An 18,820-nucleotide genomic window follows, 5' to 3' on the forward strand; every position below is an offset into this window, starting at 1 on the left:
GATTCCCACCATGAACAGACACAGTCTGTCCAAAGGCGCACGGTGCGTCTGTGTGGTATTAACAGGTCACCTCTAGTATAGCTCGCGTGATCCTTTCTGAACCATCTTTATATTTAATAAAATCATTCAATGGTGGTGGTGCGAGGGAGTGTAGGACCTTGTAGATCAGACAAGCTCTTTTAAGATCTTTTTCAAGATATTACAGTGATGGTAAGAAATGTTTTTTTAAAATCAATTATTTTAAAACTTTTTTTATAAAGATTTTCGATGGTTTTAAGTGTTGTGAGACATGCAAGAGACCAACTAGTCATACAATAGTCCATATGAGAAATTATCATGGAGTAAAAGTAATTTTTAGCGGCAATCATGATTAGATTATTTCGAATATGTTTAAAATTACGATAATTGAATTTAATGACTTGTGCCAATTTTTTACATGACACTTAAATGACAATGTTGGATCTAGGGTAACCCCGGGTAGCCTACTTAAATTCTGGAACAAGATCAAGTTCTACTCCATTTATAAAAACATTATGATATAAATCATATTTAAATATGATTATTTATAGCTACTAAAGTCGAAAACACCCAGTAAAAAGTTACATTTTGATTTGTATATCGACCAATACACCAACCTAACCAATTAGATAAAACTTCAGGGCCACTACCTAATAATCTGGAGGGACATTCGCCGCTCCAGTTTTGTGTTTTTTCTATGGCGGGAGTTTAGAACTGAGCACGCAAGGGAGCGGTCTCCACGGTGACCATCTAAGCCGGAAGTGGTGGGCTTTCTAAGGTAAGCAACAATAACAGAAAAACAAATGGCATGTACTCCGCATTCAGTTAATACAAACGGACTTTTGTCATACATTTGTAATACAAACGGACACACTCCGCATTCAGTTAATAAAAATTGATGAGATTGCCATTTTAACGACGGTGCGTGCTATTGCGTTTGCTCTGATTTAAATTCCGTGCTTAATAATGCCGTGGTATTCTTTGAGAAGTTTTTCAGCTAACATATATATATATATATATATATATATATATATATATATATATATATATATACAATATGAATATAAATAATGGGGTCAATGGTAAGATTCTGTCTGTCTGTCTGTCTATCTATCTATCTATCTATCTATCTATCTATCTATCTATCTATCTATCTATCTATCTATCTATCTATCTATCTATCTATCTATCTATCTATCTATCTATCTATCTATATCTATCTATCTATCTAGTGATGTCTAGGCCAGTGGTCTGTCCTCTGACTGTGGGGGCCACGGCTCCTGAGTCTCTGTCCGTCTTACAGAGGCGTCTTCAGACAGCGGAGGAGCAGACAGAGGAGTTAATGAGGAGTCTGGGCTCTTTAGGAGCGTCTGCAGATCTGCTGCCTGTGAACTCTTCCAACAGGAGCTCCTCTAGGCTGCTGCGTCCGGTCAGTCCTGTCAACATCCACCAGGCCCTGAGTGCCGCAGGAGAGGGCTTGCTATGGACGCTGTGTGAAACGCTCGTCGCACGCGTGTGCAGATTAGAAAGTGTTTTGCACACTCTGAAACTCACCATCTTCCGTCTGGAAATGAACAGAGAGCTTAATCCGTCTCTCACAGGTCAGCACGGTTTGTTTTCAATGGTGCATGTGTGTGAATTTAAAAGTGAAGTATGCATCAGCAACATATTAATGTATGAATATATTGACGTGCATTTTAAGATTTCATTTTAAAATTGTTTTAGGATTACATTTAACAATGTTATTAAATTATTATTATTATTATTATTAAATATTTGACTTTAAGAGTATTACATGACTCTAAATATAAGAATAGGATAAATGAACACACACACTGCTGGGTAGTAACTGATTACATTTAATCTGGATTATGTAATCAGATTCCAAAAATAAAATACTTGTAATTATATTACATTTTAAAATATAGACTAAAGTTAATTTTTATTGATTACATGATTACCTGTTATTCTAACAATAGATTATTGATAATTATTAGTTGATTGATAGTAAATTATTGATAATTTATTGATTCTACTTCTTTGCTATATTCAGGGTTTCCGCAGGTCTTAAAAAAGTCTTCATTTGACCTTCCACAATTTAGCAGGAGCAGAAGCAAATTGGAGCAGAAAGTCTTTAATTTAATATCATGAAAATATTAATCTTATTTAATATGATCAAATTAGGGCCCTATGATTTCTGTGATGCAGAAAATGTGTACGGAATTGCATAATCCATTCATAAAAACGCAATTTACTGCATAATGCAGAATGTCAGAATTTGTTTGGATGAATAAATCAAAAGTAGGTCAGGTTACTTAAAAGGTTAGTTCACCCAAAACATTTAATTCTGTCATCATTTACTCACCCTAATGTTGTTCCAAACCGTCATCATATAAAGCGATCGAGTGTCTTCTGCAAATTTGGAATATAAACCGCTCGATTCATGTGGATTCGTTTTATGATCTCTTTACTTTTTGAATCATCAAAGAGGAAGTTGCTTAGACTGTCAAAGGAGGGAGAGAAATATTTCTGACTTCATTAAAAATATCTTCATTTGTGTTCTGAGGATGAATGACAGACTGGTAAAATTTTTTATTTAACCATTACAGCAGAAAATTCCAGAAAAATTTAAATACAATGAACCATAAAAAAACTGATTTCATAGGGCTCTAAATTGTACAATTAAATTGCATGTACTGCAAAAAATTATGTGCTTCCTTAGTATTTTTGTTTTCCAGTGAAAATTCAAAACATCCTTAGATCAAGATACATTTAATGACATGCAGAAATTAAACCAAATGAAGTGAGTTTGTGCTTAAAACAAGAACAAATATCATAGGGTGGTTATACAATATAATGTTATTGAGTATGAAAATTACTTGCATTTAAATTAAGTTGATTTTATGAACCCACTGGCATTCTTCTTGTTTTAATCATAAAATCACTTTCACAAGATCACAGGATTTCCCAAAATTTCTTATCATAAACTGAAGGCTATTAAAAAATAAAATAATAATAATTAAACCGTTATGGAGACCTGTTGGAAATTATATTTACTTTGAAGTGTGCAGACATACATGCAGGGAACATATTGATGTTTTATGTTCCCTTCAATTTATTACTTACATTTTCTTTAATTAGTCATAAAAAGGTCTTAAATTTACTTTCATAAACCGTGCATATTTGACATTTCCCTTTTTTATAAAAGCACATCGCTTATATCTGTTCAGAAGGTCTTCCAGGTTGGTGGAATAGAACACACAGATCAGCCACTAGTCATGTGACTATCACTGAAACACAGCATTTGATCACTGGATTTATAGAACAAGTGTTTTCTCAACATCGCAACACTGAATATCTAATCAGCACCTGACAAACACATTAATATTATTTTAATGATCACTACAATGTGAGTCATTTAACCATGTGACCACCTAAAAATAGTCTTTGGAAGGCTTTTGTCTTTCAAGGTTTTACTGATTTATGTCATTTGTAAATAATTTATTTCAGAAGAACAATTCAAAGCATGAGTACAAGTTTTATCAATTTGTATTCTAATATAACATTTGGTAAGATTTTAAATAGAGAGTGGAGTGATAGCGGACCAGCTGTGTGTGTGCATTTGTTTTGTCTGCATTCATCTGTGGCCACAGTTTTCAGCCCCGCAGGAGACCCGTTTGTAATTTCCCCTCTGTGTGTAGAGTGTGTTCAGGAGCGATTAACCGCCCTGCAGGAGCAGCATGAGGAGGAGCAGCGCTGTTCACGGCGGGAGCTGCTGCGTTTACAGGATGGGCTGCAGAAGGCCTGTGAGGAGAGGCAGGAGGCGCAGCAGGAGGTGCTCAGACTCAGGGAGGCACTGGAGGCTAAAGTAAAATAGCTTATGGTCGCATTATGAATGACAGCATGCAATATTTGTGCTTTTAATAACTCATTTGTCACACAATAGGACTTTTTTAAAAATGAACTGCAAAAAAGCTAGAAGGTGTTAAAACAACCTTTTAGTTAATAGTTACCGGGTTAAAGGTGCACTATGTAGTATTTTTGCAGTAAAATATCCAAAAACCACTAGGCCAGTTTTATATAATTTGTTCAGTTGAGTACCTACAATATCCCAAATTTTTTACAACTATTTGTAAATTGTAAGAAAATTGCTATTTTAACCAAGGAGCCGGGGACGTCTGAAGGAGTCGCCTGTCAATATCGTCATATCTGCGTTACCCTCGGTTTCCGGTTTTATTCTGCAGAAGCGCTTTACTCTTAGCAGTGTGTACGTCACAGCCGCTGAGCGAATGCACAGAGTAACGTCATAGCATCCTTTTAAACACACTTAAATGCATCTAATACGATAAACAGAGCTGCGTTACCTCATACTCATGACCGGAGAAGTGGAAATGGCGTCGTCGACTGTGTCCCGTCATAATAAAAGTCCCGCTGCTCATGAGCCGTGTGTTTGTGTAACAATCGTTCCAGCGGCTGTGCTCAGCTCCTCAAAACTCGGCCCTGCTCTGCTCCACACTACAGTAACGCTAATAATAATCACATCCACCAACATGATTTCTGTGTCCATCAACATGGCTGTGAGGTGAAGACCACATGTCCAGCGGATGGAAAAATTACATAGTGCAGCTTTAAATGGTGGCCATTTCTAGAAATAAAATGTATATCTACCATTCAAAAATGTCTTATGTTCACCAAAGATGATTTATTTGAAACTGTAATATTATGAAATATCATTACAATTTAAAATAACTGTTTTCTTTGTGATTATATTTTAAAATTGTATTTATTCCTGTGATCAAGGATGAATGTTCAGCATCATTACTTCAGTCTTCAGTGTCACATGATCCTTCAGAAATCATTCTAATAGGATGATTTGATGCTTAAGAAACATGTCTGATTATTTTTAACAGTTGAAAACTGTTGTGCTGCTGTTTCATATTTTTGTGATTCTTTGATGAATAGAAAGTTCAAAACAACAGCATTTATTTGAAATCAGTTTTGAAGTATTATGTAACATAAATGTGTTTACTGTCACTTTTGAGCAATTGAATGTGTCATAAATAAAACTATTAATATATATAATTATATCATTAATTATATAATAAATGTAATTAATTATAATATTATAATTCATTTTCAGCAGAATGTTTTAATATTTTTTGGTTAAACTGATTAATCTTAATGTCAGAAGTATCCTAGTAATGTCAATCTCATTTGATAGTTCTTGACCTGAATCTGTTCACAGAAGGAGGAGCAGATGGCGCAGGAGACCGCAGCACACTTGGAGGCTGAGCAATCCCACAATGCACTGCTGCTGAGAGTGGAGGAGATGGAGAGAGTGGTGGAGAGGGAGAGAGGACAGGTAAACTAAAGGAAAGAACTAGAAAAGTTTCACAGTAAAGCATCATTTACTGGGATCTCACTTCCATATTTAAAAAAAAAAAAAGACTTGTCTGATTGAAAATTATACTTTGAGAAAATAGAGTACCTCAGCACACCAACTAATTCCCATAGCAACACCCTAGCAACCACGCATAACGCCCTGGGCTTGTTTTATAATAAAAAAAAGCCAAATTTAAACTATCTGTTCATTATTCATGGGTGTCTTGTCAGGTGGAGGTTCTTCAAGCAGACTGCCTTGCCTTACGTACTGACGGACAGGCAAACAGGGCGGAGCTAAGGAAAAGGGAGGAGCAAATTCTGGACCTGGAGAGAGAGTGTCAGCAGCTCCAAAACCATTCCAGTCAGAAACACTGAAATATGGACATTTAATCTTTGTTTATGCTGCAGTTAGCTGTGATTCTGTAAAACTAAAGGTTTTGTTTCTTCTCAGGAGTGAAAGAGACTCTGATATCACAGCTGAGCAAAGAGATCAAGGTACGGGAGCATGTGGTAGAGCCGCTGATGGCAGTAATGACACGTCTCATGATGTTCGTGTGTGTTTAGAGTGTGAAGACGGCTCTGCAGAAGCAGCAGCAGGAGAACAGCAGACTCATCAGAGACGGACAAGACCTCAGAGCAGCTGCAGATCAAGTTCAGGTAAACGCATTCACAATCTGTTTAGCATTATAGAATTATGTTAGCTCCACAAAGCCAACATACTGTACAAATTTAGATTAGAGCAGTGGTTGTGCAATTTAGTTTGGTGATGTCCCCGTTTGAATTGAAAGTAGAAAAAGTTTTGGCCGCCCTCTCCCCCCATAATCTGAATTTCTTGTAAATATTAAAGTATGTATTAGAATATTAATGATTTAATAATATTAAATTATACAGTATTATAAATATTATATAATTATATAACTTATAATTAAATTATAATTATTTATATTGTTTTGAATTTTGATATAAAAAAGGGAAAAATACCGAACTACAACATTAGCAGCTATGTTAAAAGTTTTAATTGAAATTTTGCTCGTGATTTCTTTTCACTGTTTTATTTGTTACTGGACAAAAAGTTACTGGAAAATAAAACTGAATTAACTGAGTTTTTGTGAAATTGCTTACATTGTTCTGTTTTTCTTAGTTTAGTCTCTTTTACAAAAATATTCATAGAACTTTTCAATTATTAATATAGCCATTGAATAAATATTATGAATAATAAATTATTATAAAAAATTATTTTTAATAAATTAGATAAAAAAATTAATGGTGACTGTTGGGAACAGTTACTTTTAAATGTATTACTAGTAGTTGCAATGTTGTGTCACTTGCAAAAAAGTAACTTATTGCATTACTTAGTTACTTTTTATGAAAAGCAATACATTATTGTACTTTTGCTTTACTTTTTATCACTTGGGCTGGACTTGTTTTTTTGTTTTTTTATAACAAAAAACCTCCAAAAGGTCTATTTTTGGCAAACGTAAAGGTGCTTTCACACACAAAAAATTAAAATGAACAAGCCTCAGGCTGAAGGAAATGCAAATTCAGACGTGTACAGTAGAGGGCACACACAGTTGCACACAGCACCTCTGCACTTACTCATGATTTCTCTCAATACATGGGAAAACGAAGCAACTTGTTGTAAATTTAAAACCAATGTGTTACTTTACACGTAACTTGAAAAAGTAATCGGATTACATTTCTTACGTCACGTTACTTGTAATGCGTTTCCCCAAACACTGAATAGTGATACTACATTGAAGTAGAAATATGAAAGAAATAACTCACCCAAAATAAATATCCTTTCATTTACTGCAAAACCAAATGATTTGATCATCTGTGAAGGATGAGAGGATGGTGGTTGTAACAGTCAAATGCCAAAAAGCACATACAAAGTACTATAACAAGATTTATTCAGATGATCTTCTGAAGTTATTTGAATAACTCGTGTGGTAATGTAGGTTTATACAGTCCATTTATATAGCTTTGTTTAGCCAACATCGTTTTTATTGATTAATTTTCCTGTTCTGGTGTAAAAATGTTTGTGCATGTTATGAATAAAGGTTAAAAGTCAACCTCTCTCTTTCTCTCAGGTGTTGAATGATAAGTTAGAGGTTCAGTGTTCAGAGCTAAGCACTGCACTTCACTCACTAACACTGAAAAACACTCGACTACAGACAGAATATCAGAACAACATCAAGGTATTTCAATTCAGTTTAAACAGTTAAAGGTGGGGTAAGTGCTATCTGGTAACCGTTGTTGATATTTCAAATCACCAAAACAAACACGCCCCTACCTCCAAAAAGGGTCTCGCCCCTATTTTGATAGCGCCGTCCCACACATACGTAAACCCAGAGCAGAGGCATCAACGGCTATGGCAGAATCTCTGTGTATCTAATCCAGGTCGAATATTTAATGAAAAAGTCATCCCTTCTATCACAAAAACACAAACCGTTCTTGTGAAAAACTCGATAGTACACGAGCAAGACAAACTAACTAACGAACATATTACAATTATGACAAGATTAGAGTTACAGCAATCACAAAAACACACACAAACCGTTCTCATGAACAACTCGATAGTACACAAGCACACAGTCCAGCTAACGACATATTACAATTACGACAAGATTAGAGTCATAGCGATCACAAAAACACAAACTGTTCTCATGAACAACTCTATAGCAGGAGCCGACAGTCCAACTAACGACATATTACAATTATGAGAAGATTAGAGATAGCGATCAAACTGTTCTCATGAACAACTCTATAGAACACAAGCATGACAGTCCAGCTAACGACATATTACAATTATGACTGGATAAGGGTTATATAGATCATGAAAAGAGTAAGCAAACATATATTAAGAGTATAGTATCTTACTTGTCGGAGACATTGTGTGCACTGATGCTTGAAGCACACACTGAGGAGATTTAGATGCTCCATACGGTGTGGAAATAAACGGGTCTTTATCATCGCTGAAGTGAGCCACAATACGATCACAAATGGACAAACAAGCGAACATGACACACGAGCATAGTCAAGCAGCATATATTAGGCTAGTTCTCGGCTAATGTCCGTCATGTGTGACTCGTGTGTTTTGAATAATGACGTGCACTGAGCGAGAGCGAGCGCTCTTCTCACCATCAATAGTAGACACGCCCCTTACCTGCTGATTGGCTACAAGTTTGTTATTCCACTCAGCCCGTGTCCTTTTTCTAAAACGGTTTTGAAATAAGACTTACCCCACCTTTAAATACCACTTTATATTATACATACAGATTATACATATACATTATAACTACAGATTAACCAATAACATAACAGAAGTTAAGGTTATACGCATTAAGAAGGATAAAAATGAAAACAAGGGCAAAAAATATGGCAGTAGTAGTGATCCTGAACAAAAGTTTGCTGATAGAGACCACATTTCTCTCTCACACACACACTGCTGCGCTTGTGCTGTTTCTTAAGGTGGAGCGAGATCGGGTGTCTAAACACCTTAAGGAGCAAGATCTGCTTTTAGACACAGCCAGGAGGAACATCCAGGCAGAACTACAGGGCACGATATCAGAGAAACTCGTCCTGCAGAAAGAACTGTGAGTTCCACACACATTCATGACTATAAATCATTCACAACTGGTGGATCGCGACCTACAGCAGGGAAAAGATGAACGCTTCCTATGTCCTTTGTTGTTGACGTCAAAAGCCGTAGCAAACGCTACCGTATTTTGAATGAAATTCATCTTGAAGTCTGTCAGATTAGGCAGGTGGAGACATGTTGCATTAAAATGCCCTCGCGGGTCTGCTGTAATGTTAGTTAATGTAAATCAGGTTTTAAATGTTTGTAATCATCTTATTTTGACTACAAGGGAGGCACTGAAGATGGATCATTCCGAGCTGCAGCAGAGTTCCACCGTTTCCCAGGAGACAGCTGTCAGTCATCAGCAGATGTTGGAACGGACCATTCAGAGGCTTCAGGGGGAGCTCAGCTGTGCTGTGAGAGATGGAGAGACCCTGAGAGAAGAGAGAGATCACATGAAGAGTGAAGTGAGTTGAGTAGTAGTTATTTTGTGTTGGTGTCATTTCTCTTAAAGGGATACTCCACCGTTTTTTTCATTTTAAACTGTTATTTCCTTAACTAAGACGAGTTGATACATACCTCTCTCGTCTCAGTCTGTGCTCTTAATCTCTCTGACGTGCGGTGACGATCTGATAGCATTTAGCTTAGCCCACTAAGCCCAGTTCATTCACTATGGTACCAAACAGAGATCAAGTTAGAAGCGACCGAACACCTCCACGTTTTCCCTATTTAAATACAGTTACACAAATAGTTGAACGTTCAAGTATGGTAACACAAAATAAAACGTGCCGCTTTTCTAAGCGGATTAAAAAGGAGAACTATAATGTATGGCGGAATAGCACTTCTGAGAGTACTTCGACTCGGCGCAGTAAACAGTCACGCCTAAAAAATCCTCCCTCACATCTCCCCCTCACCCCTATTGATAAAAATGAGAGAGGGAAGTTGTTTAAATGTGTATGAATTAAACTGATAGTTCTGGCACTAAATTCTGATTGGACGAGGCACATTTGAAGTTATAATATTAATAATAATTATAACAATAATAAGTATTATTATTATTATTATTATTATTATTGGTGGTTGTAGTAATATATATTGGCATTAATATTGTATTAATATTAGTAATATTAATATCAGTTGTAAAATTAAATAAAATTCATACCAATATATTAGTATTATTAATTGTATTGGTAATAATAACAATGACAATAACACAAAATAATAGTTAATAATAGTTGTATTTATTATAGTTAATAATACTTTTAACACATCACACACACACGCACACGCACGCACGCACACACACGCACACACTACATAATATTTTGTAATTATTTACATAAGTAATTTGTCATCATTTTGATATTATTACTATCATCAAAGCAGTAATGATAATAATTATAATGCATTATGTAATTCGTATATATACAAATCATTATAATAAAAAATACACTCACCTAAAGGATGATTAGGAACACTAATACTGTGTTTGACCCTCTTTTGCCTTCAGAACTGCATTTAATTATACGTAGTTTTGATTCAACAAGGTGCTGAAAGCATTCTTTAGAAATGCTGGCCCATATTGATAGGACAGCATCTTGCAGTTGATGGAGATTTGTGGGATGCACATCCAGGGCACGAAGCTCCTGTTCCAGCACATCCCAAAGATGCTCTATTGGGTTGAGATCTGGTGACTGTGGGGCCATTTTAGTACAGTGAACTCATTGTCATGTTCAAGAAACCAATTTGAAATGATTTGAGCTTTGTGACATGGTGCATTATCCTGCTGGAAGTAGCCATCAGAGGATGGGTACATAGAGGTCATAAAGGGATGGACTTAAATTCTGACTCTACCATCTGAATGTCTCAACAGAAATCGAGACTCATCAGAACAGGCAGCATTTTTCCAGTTTGCAACGGTCCAATTTTGGTGAGCTTGTGCAAATTGTAGCCTCTTTTTCCTATTTGTAGTGGAGATGAGTGGTACCCGGTGGGGTCTTCTGCTGTTGTAGCCCATACACCTCAAGGTTGTGCGTGTTGTGGCTTCACAAATGCTTTGCTGCATACCTCGGTTGTAACGAGTGGTTATTTCAGTCAAAGTTGCTCTTCTATCAGCTTGAATCAGTCGGCCCATTCTCCTCTGACCTCTAGCATCAACAAGGCATTTTCGCCCACAGGACTGCCGCATACTGGATGTTTTTCCCTTTTTACACCATTCTTTGTAAACCCTAGAAATGGTTGTGCGTGAAAATCCCAGTAACTGAGCAGATTGTGAAATACTCAGACCGGCCCGTCTGGCACTAACAAAACAAAAAGTGCTTAAATCTCCTTTCTTTCCCATTCTGACATTCAGTTTGGAGTTCAGGAGATTGTCTTGACCAGGACCACACCCCTAAAGGCAGTGAAGCAACTGCCATGTGATTGGTTGATTAGATAATTGCATTAATGAGAAATTGATTCCTAATAATCATTTAGGTGAGTGTATATGATTATTATTATTAATAATACTTTTAATTATTCAAAATCTGCAATAAATAGATGTAGATTATCTTATCTCCCCCTGCTCCCGCCCCCACACTTCTTCACTTTTTCAGCCCATTGCTTTAATGAATGCTCTTTATTTCCAAATCCCAGATGAACTCTGCAGTCTTTTTGCTGGAAAAAGAGAAGAACATTCTTGAAACACAGCTGTCAGAGATCAAGGTATTGCTGACCAAATGGGAGGTCGCTTCAAGTCTTTCTTTAGCTCATTCAAGAGATCGACTCAGTTCATGGTTATAATATTCATTTTATTTTGCTGGATACATAATGGAGCTTATTTCACCTCTTCTACGGTTTAGGGTAATATTACACTAGCGATTACCATAATTATCTTCTTCCCCTGTGATTGACAGGTGGAGTTGACCACAGTGAACTCAGCACTACAGAAACAGAAGGAGGAGAACAAGGAGCTAATGGAGAGCCTGACAGCCATGGAGCATCAGCAGGTCTGAGATCAAAAGATCAGAGTCAGATGCACGTCAAAAGAAGACACGCTTGTAACTCTCTTTCTCTCCCAGGTAACTCACCGTCAGGTAGAACAGATGCTGTGGGAGTTGACAGACAGCAAGAACAAACTGGCCTACGAGAAGGGCAAGTTGCAGGTCTGTTACACACACACACACACACACGCACATGTCGTGTTTCCATGTTTTATGGGGACTTTCCATAGGCGTAATGGATTTCATACTGGACAAACTGTACATCCTATCCCCCTACACTGCCCCTGCCCCTAAACCTACCCATCACAGGAAACATTCTGCATTTTTACTTTCTCAAAAAAACTCCTTCTGTGTGATTTATAAGATGTTTTCCTCATGGGGACCTAAAAATGTCCCCACAAGGACAAGGATTTTGGATATTGCCATCTTTGTGGATGTAGGGACGTAGGGATTACCAGGTCTCTCTCTCTCTCTCACTCAGACACACACACACACACACACACACACACACACACACACACACACACACACACACACACACACACACACACACACACACACACACACACACACACACACACACACACACACACACACACACACACACACACACACACACACACACACACTTTGTATATATATGGAAAATTTGAGAAGGCAGCTGAAAGATTATCTGACTATACCAATGCATGATGTGAATCAAAGAAATATGCCTAATAATTATAATTAAAGGTTCACAAAGAGCTCAAATGAATACACATTGTTTAAAAGAATTAAGAATGCATGTATGCATGCATAGAGCGGAATGTCCTTGTATGGGCCGTACGGGCTCTTCTCCTGGTAGGGTGCGCGCGCGTGACTAGATCAAACGTTCCTGCTGATCCTGCAGCATATCTGGCAACCTCGAGTCAGGGGGAGGGGGAGGGGGAGGGGGAGACACCGCTCTACAGTCATTTATAAGTGATTGCAGTAACAGTTTTGGCCACAATCTTACATACACTTTCTTTAAAACCTGGTCCAGAAAAGGTTAGATGTGTAGTGTAATTTGCGTTGGAGATGAACACTACTAAAAAACAATCCACCTTCTTGAGCCCGAAAAACCAGAGTTTGGTCAAACTAATCTCAAAACTTACCTGGGTAGCAACTGAAACCGTGCAGCAGGCCACTCGCTTCTTATAAACATTGTGTGTTTATGTGTGTGTGTTTACACAGGCACGAGTGCAGCAGATGGCCGCTGACCTAAAGACATTGAAAGCAGACTGTACTCAACACGGTCAGACTAACTCTAAACTGCAGAACAGTTACACACAGGTAAACACGCACCCTCTGTCTAACAAACCACTGGTGTTTCACAAGCCGTATGCCGCTCAGGTGCGTGAAACCGTGTTTACACCAGACGCAAGTCGCGCGACACGACAAAAGCTGAAAGCAGAACCCGTTATAAACAGTGACTACACTAGATGTGGCGCAACGCAATACGACAAATCCCCGACAGTAAACTTGAACCGGTTCTGTTTCTGATGTAGTCCAAGCGCTTAGACTACTTCTGACACAAAAAGCAAATAGATTTGCAGACTGCTAATTTACTAAAGGGCTCAAATCATGAGGAATGCAATTTCTATCTGATACAGATATCAAATAGTTTGCTTTACTTCCTCCCCATCCAAAATTTTTTAAAATAAAAATAAACTAAGCAGCATAGATGCCTATTTGAATTATCACTAAATTCCTGTATATTAGATGAATGATCACTTAAAGTTAACATTTAAAAACACAAAATCTTTTAAACTGTACATTCCAATTGTATTCAACTTGTAGCATTTAAAATAACTTTTAGTTTTTATCATTGTATCTCTAAGAACTATAATTGACAGAATATACAAACAAAAATGTACTTTTCTGCAATGCACTTTTATTTTCATAAAAGCAAGTAAAATACATATAATGTCAAAGAGCAGCACAAATACATTTAATAGAATAAAGAGAGAAATAAACTTATTAAGAAATAAACTTATTAATTTGCTTACAATAATAGGGTTATGCCCTATGAATAATAGCCATATGAAATGTTTATTTTTTTATGCAGAAATTCTGTGTTGAGTGTTTTAGTTTTTCTGGTAAAGTAATGAAGACATAAAGCATTAATTTATTCTTATTCAAAGGAAATTTAAATAAACCCTTCCATTTTTTGCCAAAGATAGTGCTACTCAAAAGACTGTTAAATATAAAACATGGACGAACAACTGTGTGATTTATTACTTTTAATAATTATTGTATTGTTGTTATTAGTAGTAGTATTATTACATTACAGTTTTTTCTCAATTGCTGAAACCATATTTCTGAAACCTTGCTCCATTTTCTGAAAACATTAAACATAAAACCTCATCTTCAAGAACTATTTTCAAAACCTCGGACTCCTCTGGCAAAATGAACATTTTCCTCAAAACCAGTTTTTACCTGTGTTCAAAATCAAACACTGCTCTCTAATCATAATCAAATTGATCAAAATGATATACACTCTCAGGGAGAAGTACATTTTTATTCTCAAAACTGATTTAATATTGTTCTGTCATTGTCTTTTAATGAATTAAAAAGCATGTTCTATCATAGTAGCTCAAAATGGATCAGAAATTACTACTCTGCAGTGCTTTGCAATTTTTTGTTCTTCCTCCTGCTTCAACTCCTATTTTTACCAACTCGTTCTCATGAAATACGTATATATATATGTATATATATGTATATATATATATATATATATATATATATATATATATATAATAATACTAATAATGTGTTTGATTTATATAGCGCTTTTCAAGGTACTCAAAGCACTTTACATTGAAGGGGGAATATCCTCAACCACCACCAATATATATATATATATATATATATATATATATATATATATATATATATATATAGCACGAATTGTATTAATCGTGCGATTTATACGGCAAAATTAGTTTTTACACATTGTCACCCCATAGGGTAGGTTTAGTTGTGTGGAGTGTGTGCACATAACACCTTATAAAGTGCGTATTATATGCACACGAAAACATATGCACAAACTAATTTTGGCATATAAATCGCACAATAAATACAATTTGTGCTATAGATATGCATTTCCATTAGATCAGGCTGATTTTTACAGTCCTGCATCCTACAAACTTGTCCTTTGTCTCTGCGATACTGTAATTCTTTCTCTCTGTTAATATGAACCTGCAACCAGTCAAAATCCATTGAGCAGTCAGTACTGTTAACAAATGGAAAGCAAAATGTTCAAGGCAATACAATTTGTCAATTGTACAGTATACAGCCTACAATGGACTACTTATATTGGTTGTCTCATCATTTTAAAACAATTTTGAGTGGTTGTGTTCAACACTGTGTTCTCCATTTGTACTTGATTGTTGCCACTTGTGCATTAGAGTGCAGAATGTGTATTGAGAATGAGAATGTGTTTAGAGTTTTGCTGAGATATGGTTTAATTGTGTTTTACCATGTGAAATGGTTTAAGGTATTGACAACAGACTGCACAATTAGCTAAACGAGTTCAGGCAACAGAGAACTTTGTTTAGCCAATGGAAAAACTGTAAGACATCCATTATACTGCACAATAGTAATACAATAGTACATAGTACTATATGATAGTAAAATATTTCTGTGAAGTTAACTTTTATTTTGAGGGATTGCCGTGAACATCTTGAAGTTTCTGTACGTGTAGCCTAGTTTTTTCTTCGTCTCAAATTAAACGGTTAAATGTTCGTGAAGTGGTTCTCAGAGCAGCTTTGGAGATGATTTTCATGTGTTTGTCATCATATAGTAACACTCCGAGCGACTTTGTGTTTTTTATACACGTATCCGTGTGTCTGCACCATTCATTCACTCAGAGACAGGCATAACCTATTCAAATCGTCTTCCTGTGGTTTAATAATCACAGACACTAGTCCATCTCGTGATGTGATTTAAGTGTCTTATGTGCACTCCACTTATGTAGATCATTGGTGCGCATGCTTTTTGGTGTGAGCTGGAAACCTGCGGGAATTAGTAAAATTATGCACTAAACAAGCAATATGTGAGCGACTGGGACAAGTGAGAGGATGAGAGTGTGTGTTAATTCGGCGATGGAGAGAAGAGCGAGAACGCGCAGCTGTCATTTCTGCCTGTGCTGCTGGCAACAAAAACTGGCTAAGACGTGAGACTGACCGGCCAGCCCTGGCCAATCACACTGATTCCAATCCCTGGCCAGTTGATCAGTGCATCTCTAGTTTTTATTGTTTTATTTTTCATTTATTTAGAAAAATTCATGCAGAATTTTAATACTGGCCATTACGCACTATTCTAATGATGTTAAAATTCTGACTGAAACCAATAAGCTGATAATTATTTTTATGATATGGCTAAATATTTTAAAAACAAAACACACAATACAATTTTTAAATGCTACCAGTGAATGTTAAGCATATGGTATCGTTATAATGTGCATACCTAGACTCCTGACATCAGAAAACAAAACCTTATCAAATGACTGCCCACATTTAACAACGTCCATTCTGTGTTCATAATCTCGGTTTGCCAAATTACAATAAAGTAATACGAGCAGCAGGATAGAGGATCTCATTTCAGTGCTGATTGTTTTGTGCATCTGTCACAATGAAATGTGGCTTTGTAGAGGCTGTTATTGAATGCTGGATCACTTAAAAACTGCAAAATGGTGATATGAAACAAAATTATGGCTAAATGTTATAAACATACTACTGAATTCTTAACACTCGTTCTCAGATGCAGAGAGAAAATCAGACCCTGAAAGAGCAACTCGGTACACTACAGCAACAGCACAGAGACGCGGTGAGTGTTTCAAAAGCGAATTGAAAGCAATGGATTGTATAAAAAAAGTAATAATAATAATTATGATAGAGTGTATGTGTGTGTGTGTTTTTTGGGGGGGGGGTGTAACAGAATGAAATGGCGCAGACTGTGGAGAATGTTCTATCGTCTCACACTCGTCTGCAGCAGAACACACAAATGCTGCATGCAGAGCTGAGAGAAAGAGCACAGGAACTACACACGCTCAGGAGAGAGAGGTGTGTGTTTGTGTAAAAGAAACTAATGGGACACATGTCAGCAGTCTTGCACTTGTGACATGAATGCAGCGTTACATGAAAGCTTTCAGGTCCCTAACCCATTGTAGAAGTGCTATATTCACAGTCAGCCTTGATTCATTTATTCCATGAGTGAAAGTGTCATAATATCGGTGAAAAGTGAGTAGTGTTTAGCTGGTTATCAGGTCTCTTTTGTGTGTGTGTGTGTGTGTGTGTGTAAAATGTTTTGGGATGAAATGAGGAAGAAATTAAGTGCATCTTTAAGGTCACCATGAAGTCAAATCTTTATTTTTTATGTGATATTACAGTATTTATTATAAATTATTTATTCGTTCACATTATTATTATTATTATTATTTAATTCATGGTCCCTCATAATCTTTAATCAAAATAACTTCTCCCTCTTGAAACTCTCCCCTTCTCTGACGACGTGAGCGCGGGGCAACCTGTCACTCACATGAGATCCACCAATAGCAAACCACAGCCATCCAATCAATTCTCAATAAAAAAATCAAGTCCCATCCCGCCCTACATTTGTTCTTATATGAGAAGCCGTTTTACTCAGATATATGTTACAATTGGAAATAAAATGCAATCAAAACTTTCGTTTCATGCTGACTTTTCACCCAAAATGTTTAATTCTGTCATTAATTCCTCACCCTAATGTCGTTCGACACCCGTAAGACCTCCGTTCATCTTCAGAACACAAATGAAGATATTAGTGTTGAAATCCGATGTCTCAGAAAGGCCTTCATTGACACCAATGTCATTTCCTCTCTCAAGACCCATAAAGACACTAAAGACGTCGATACAAAGCCCATCTCACTACAGCGGCTCTACAATCATTTCATGAAGCGATGAGAATAGTTTTTGTGCACAAAAAAAAAACGACTTATATAGTGATGGGCCGATTTCAAAACAAAGTTTCGAACGGTTATGAATCAGCGAATCAATTCATGATTCTGATTGCATGCCAAAGTCATGTGACATTGGCGATCCGAATCATGAATCGATTCGTTGAATTCGTTGATTTGTTGTATATAACATGTTTCGCGTGTAAAAAAACAGTATTTTTCACACAGTTTACTTATCCGTACAGCGCTGTTTCCTCTGTCCTAAAAACGGCCTGATGATTTCCTTGTTCTATGAAGTCCCTTCCTTCAGAAACACGTAACGAGTTCTGATTGGGCCAGCGCTTCCCGTGTTGTGATTGGACAGCAGCTTAGCGCACTTTGCCCGGAAAGGTCCCGCCTCTTACCATAACGGGGAGATGCAAGCGCTGAATGCGCGCTCTTCTCCACGTGGGAGAGCAACAAGACCACGCCCCCTATTTTGCGTGTTCTTGTGGGCGGAGGGTTAGTCAACAAACGGTTCTAGTGACGTCATTCCTGAAGGAAGTGCAGGGGTGTAGTCCAAACCAGCCGTTCGCTGTAGGCTTTGAAAGGGAACTTCTATTAAATAAAATATCTCGCTTGGCATTTAACTTTGAGCTTTATAATTTTACAGGTATTATTTATAATCTAACAGCAACATTACACACTAACTTAAGTTTGAAAGATGGGAGCCAACAACTTACTGGTCATGCTCCTGCTCATTCACAAGAGACTGAACGTGATTCAATGCCTGATATACTCACAGCAAAGTTCTTTATCATTCTTTGCTTATGTGGCATTTAAGGTATTACAAGAAGTACAGCAGCAATAAGCACTGGTTTCTAAATTGCATTACTGCTTTCTTAAAGACGACTACGCCACCCA

General features: G+C 36.8%; 1 protein-coding gene across 7 annotated transcripts in view; it reads left to right on the forward strand.

Moving 5' to 3' along the window:
* The first annotated feature begins 167 nt into the window (after positions 1–167).
* The window catches only part of ccdc150 (coiled-coil domain containing 150), a 31,714-nt gene continuing 13,061 nt past the window's right edge, over positions 168–18,820 (forward strand). For 2 of the 7 annotated variants that reach the window (XM_067451607.1, XM_067451610.1), the window contains exons 1-17: positions 170–210; positions 660–796; positions 1,251–1,619; positions 3,720–3,886; positions 5,264–5,380; positions 5,632–5,761; positions 5,852–5,895; positions 5,965–6,057; positions 7,491–7,598; positions 8,872–8,996; positions 9,270–9,447; positions 11,615–11,683; positions 11,875–11,967; positions 12,040–12,123; positions 13,174–13,272; positions 16,744–16,809; positions 16,921–17,045. In XM_067451607.1, coding sequence (XP_067307708.1) covers positions 1,253–1,619; positions 3,720–3,886; positions 5,264–5,380; positions 5,632–5,761; positions 5,852–5,895; positions 5,965–6,057; positions 7,491–7,598; positions 8,872–8,996; positions 9,270–9,447; positions 11,615–11,683; positions 11,875–11,967; positions 12,040–12,123; positions 13,174–13,272; positions 16,744–16,809; positions 16,921–17,045 — 1,865 coding nt within the window. In that variant the 5' untranslated portion in view covers positions 170–210; positions 660–796; positions 1,251–1,252. Of the gene's footprint in view, positions 211–659; positions 797–839; positions 940–1,250; positions 1,620–3,719; positions 3,887–5,263; positions 5,381–5,631; positions 5,762–5,851; positions 5,896–5,964; positions 6,058–7,490; positions 7,599–8,871; positions 8,997–9,269; positions 9,448–11,614; positions 11,684–11,874; positions 11,968–12,039; positions 12,124–13,173; positions 13,273–16,743; positions 16,810–16,920; positions 17,046–18,820 lie in introns of those variants that run through there. The other 5 variants (XM_067451603.1, XM_067451604.1, XM_067451606.1 and 2 more) reach the window with 5 other exon arrangements.

This window comes from Pseudorasbora parva, chromosome 8 (genome assembly GCF_024679245.1).
Source record: "Pseudorasbora parva isolate DD20220531a chromosome 8, ASM2467924v1, whole genome shotgun sequence".
NCBI lineage: Eukaryota > Metazoa > Chordata > Actinopteri > Cypriniformes > Gobionidae > Pseudorasbora > Pseudorasbora parva.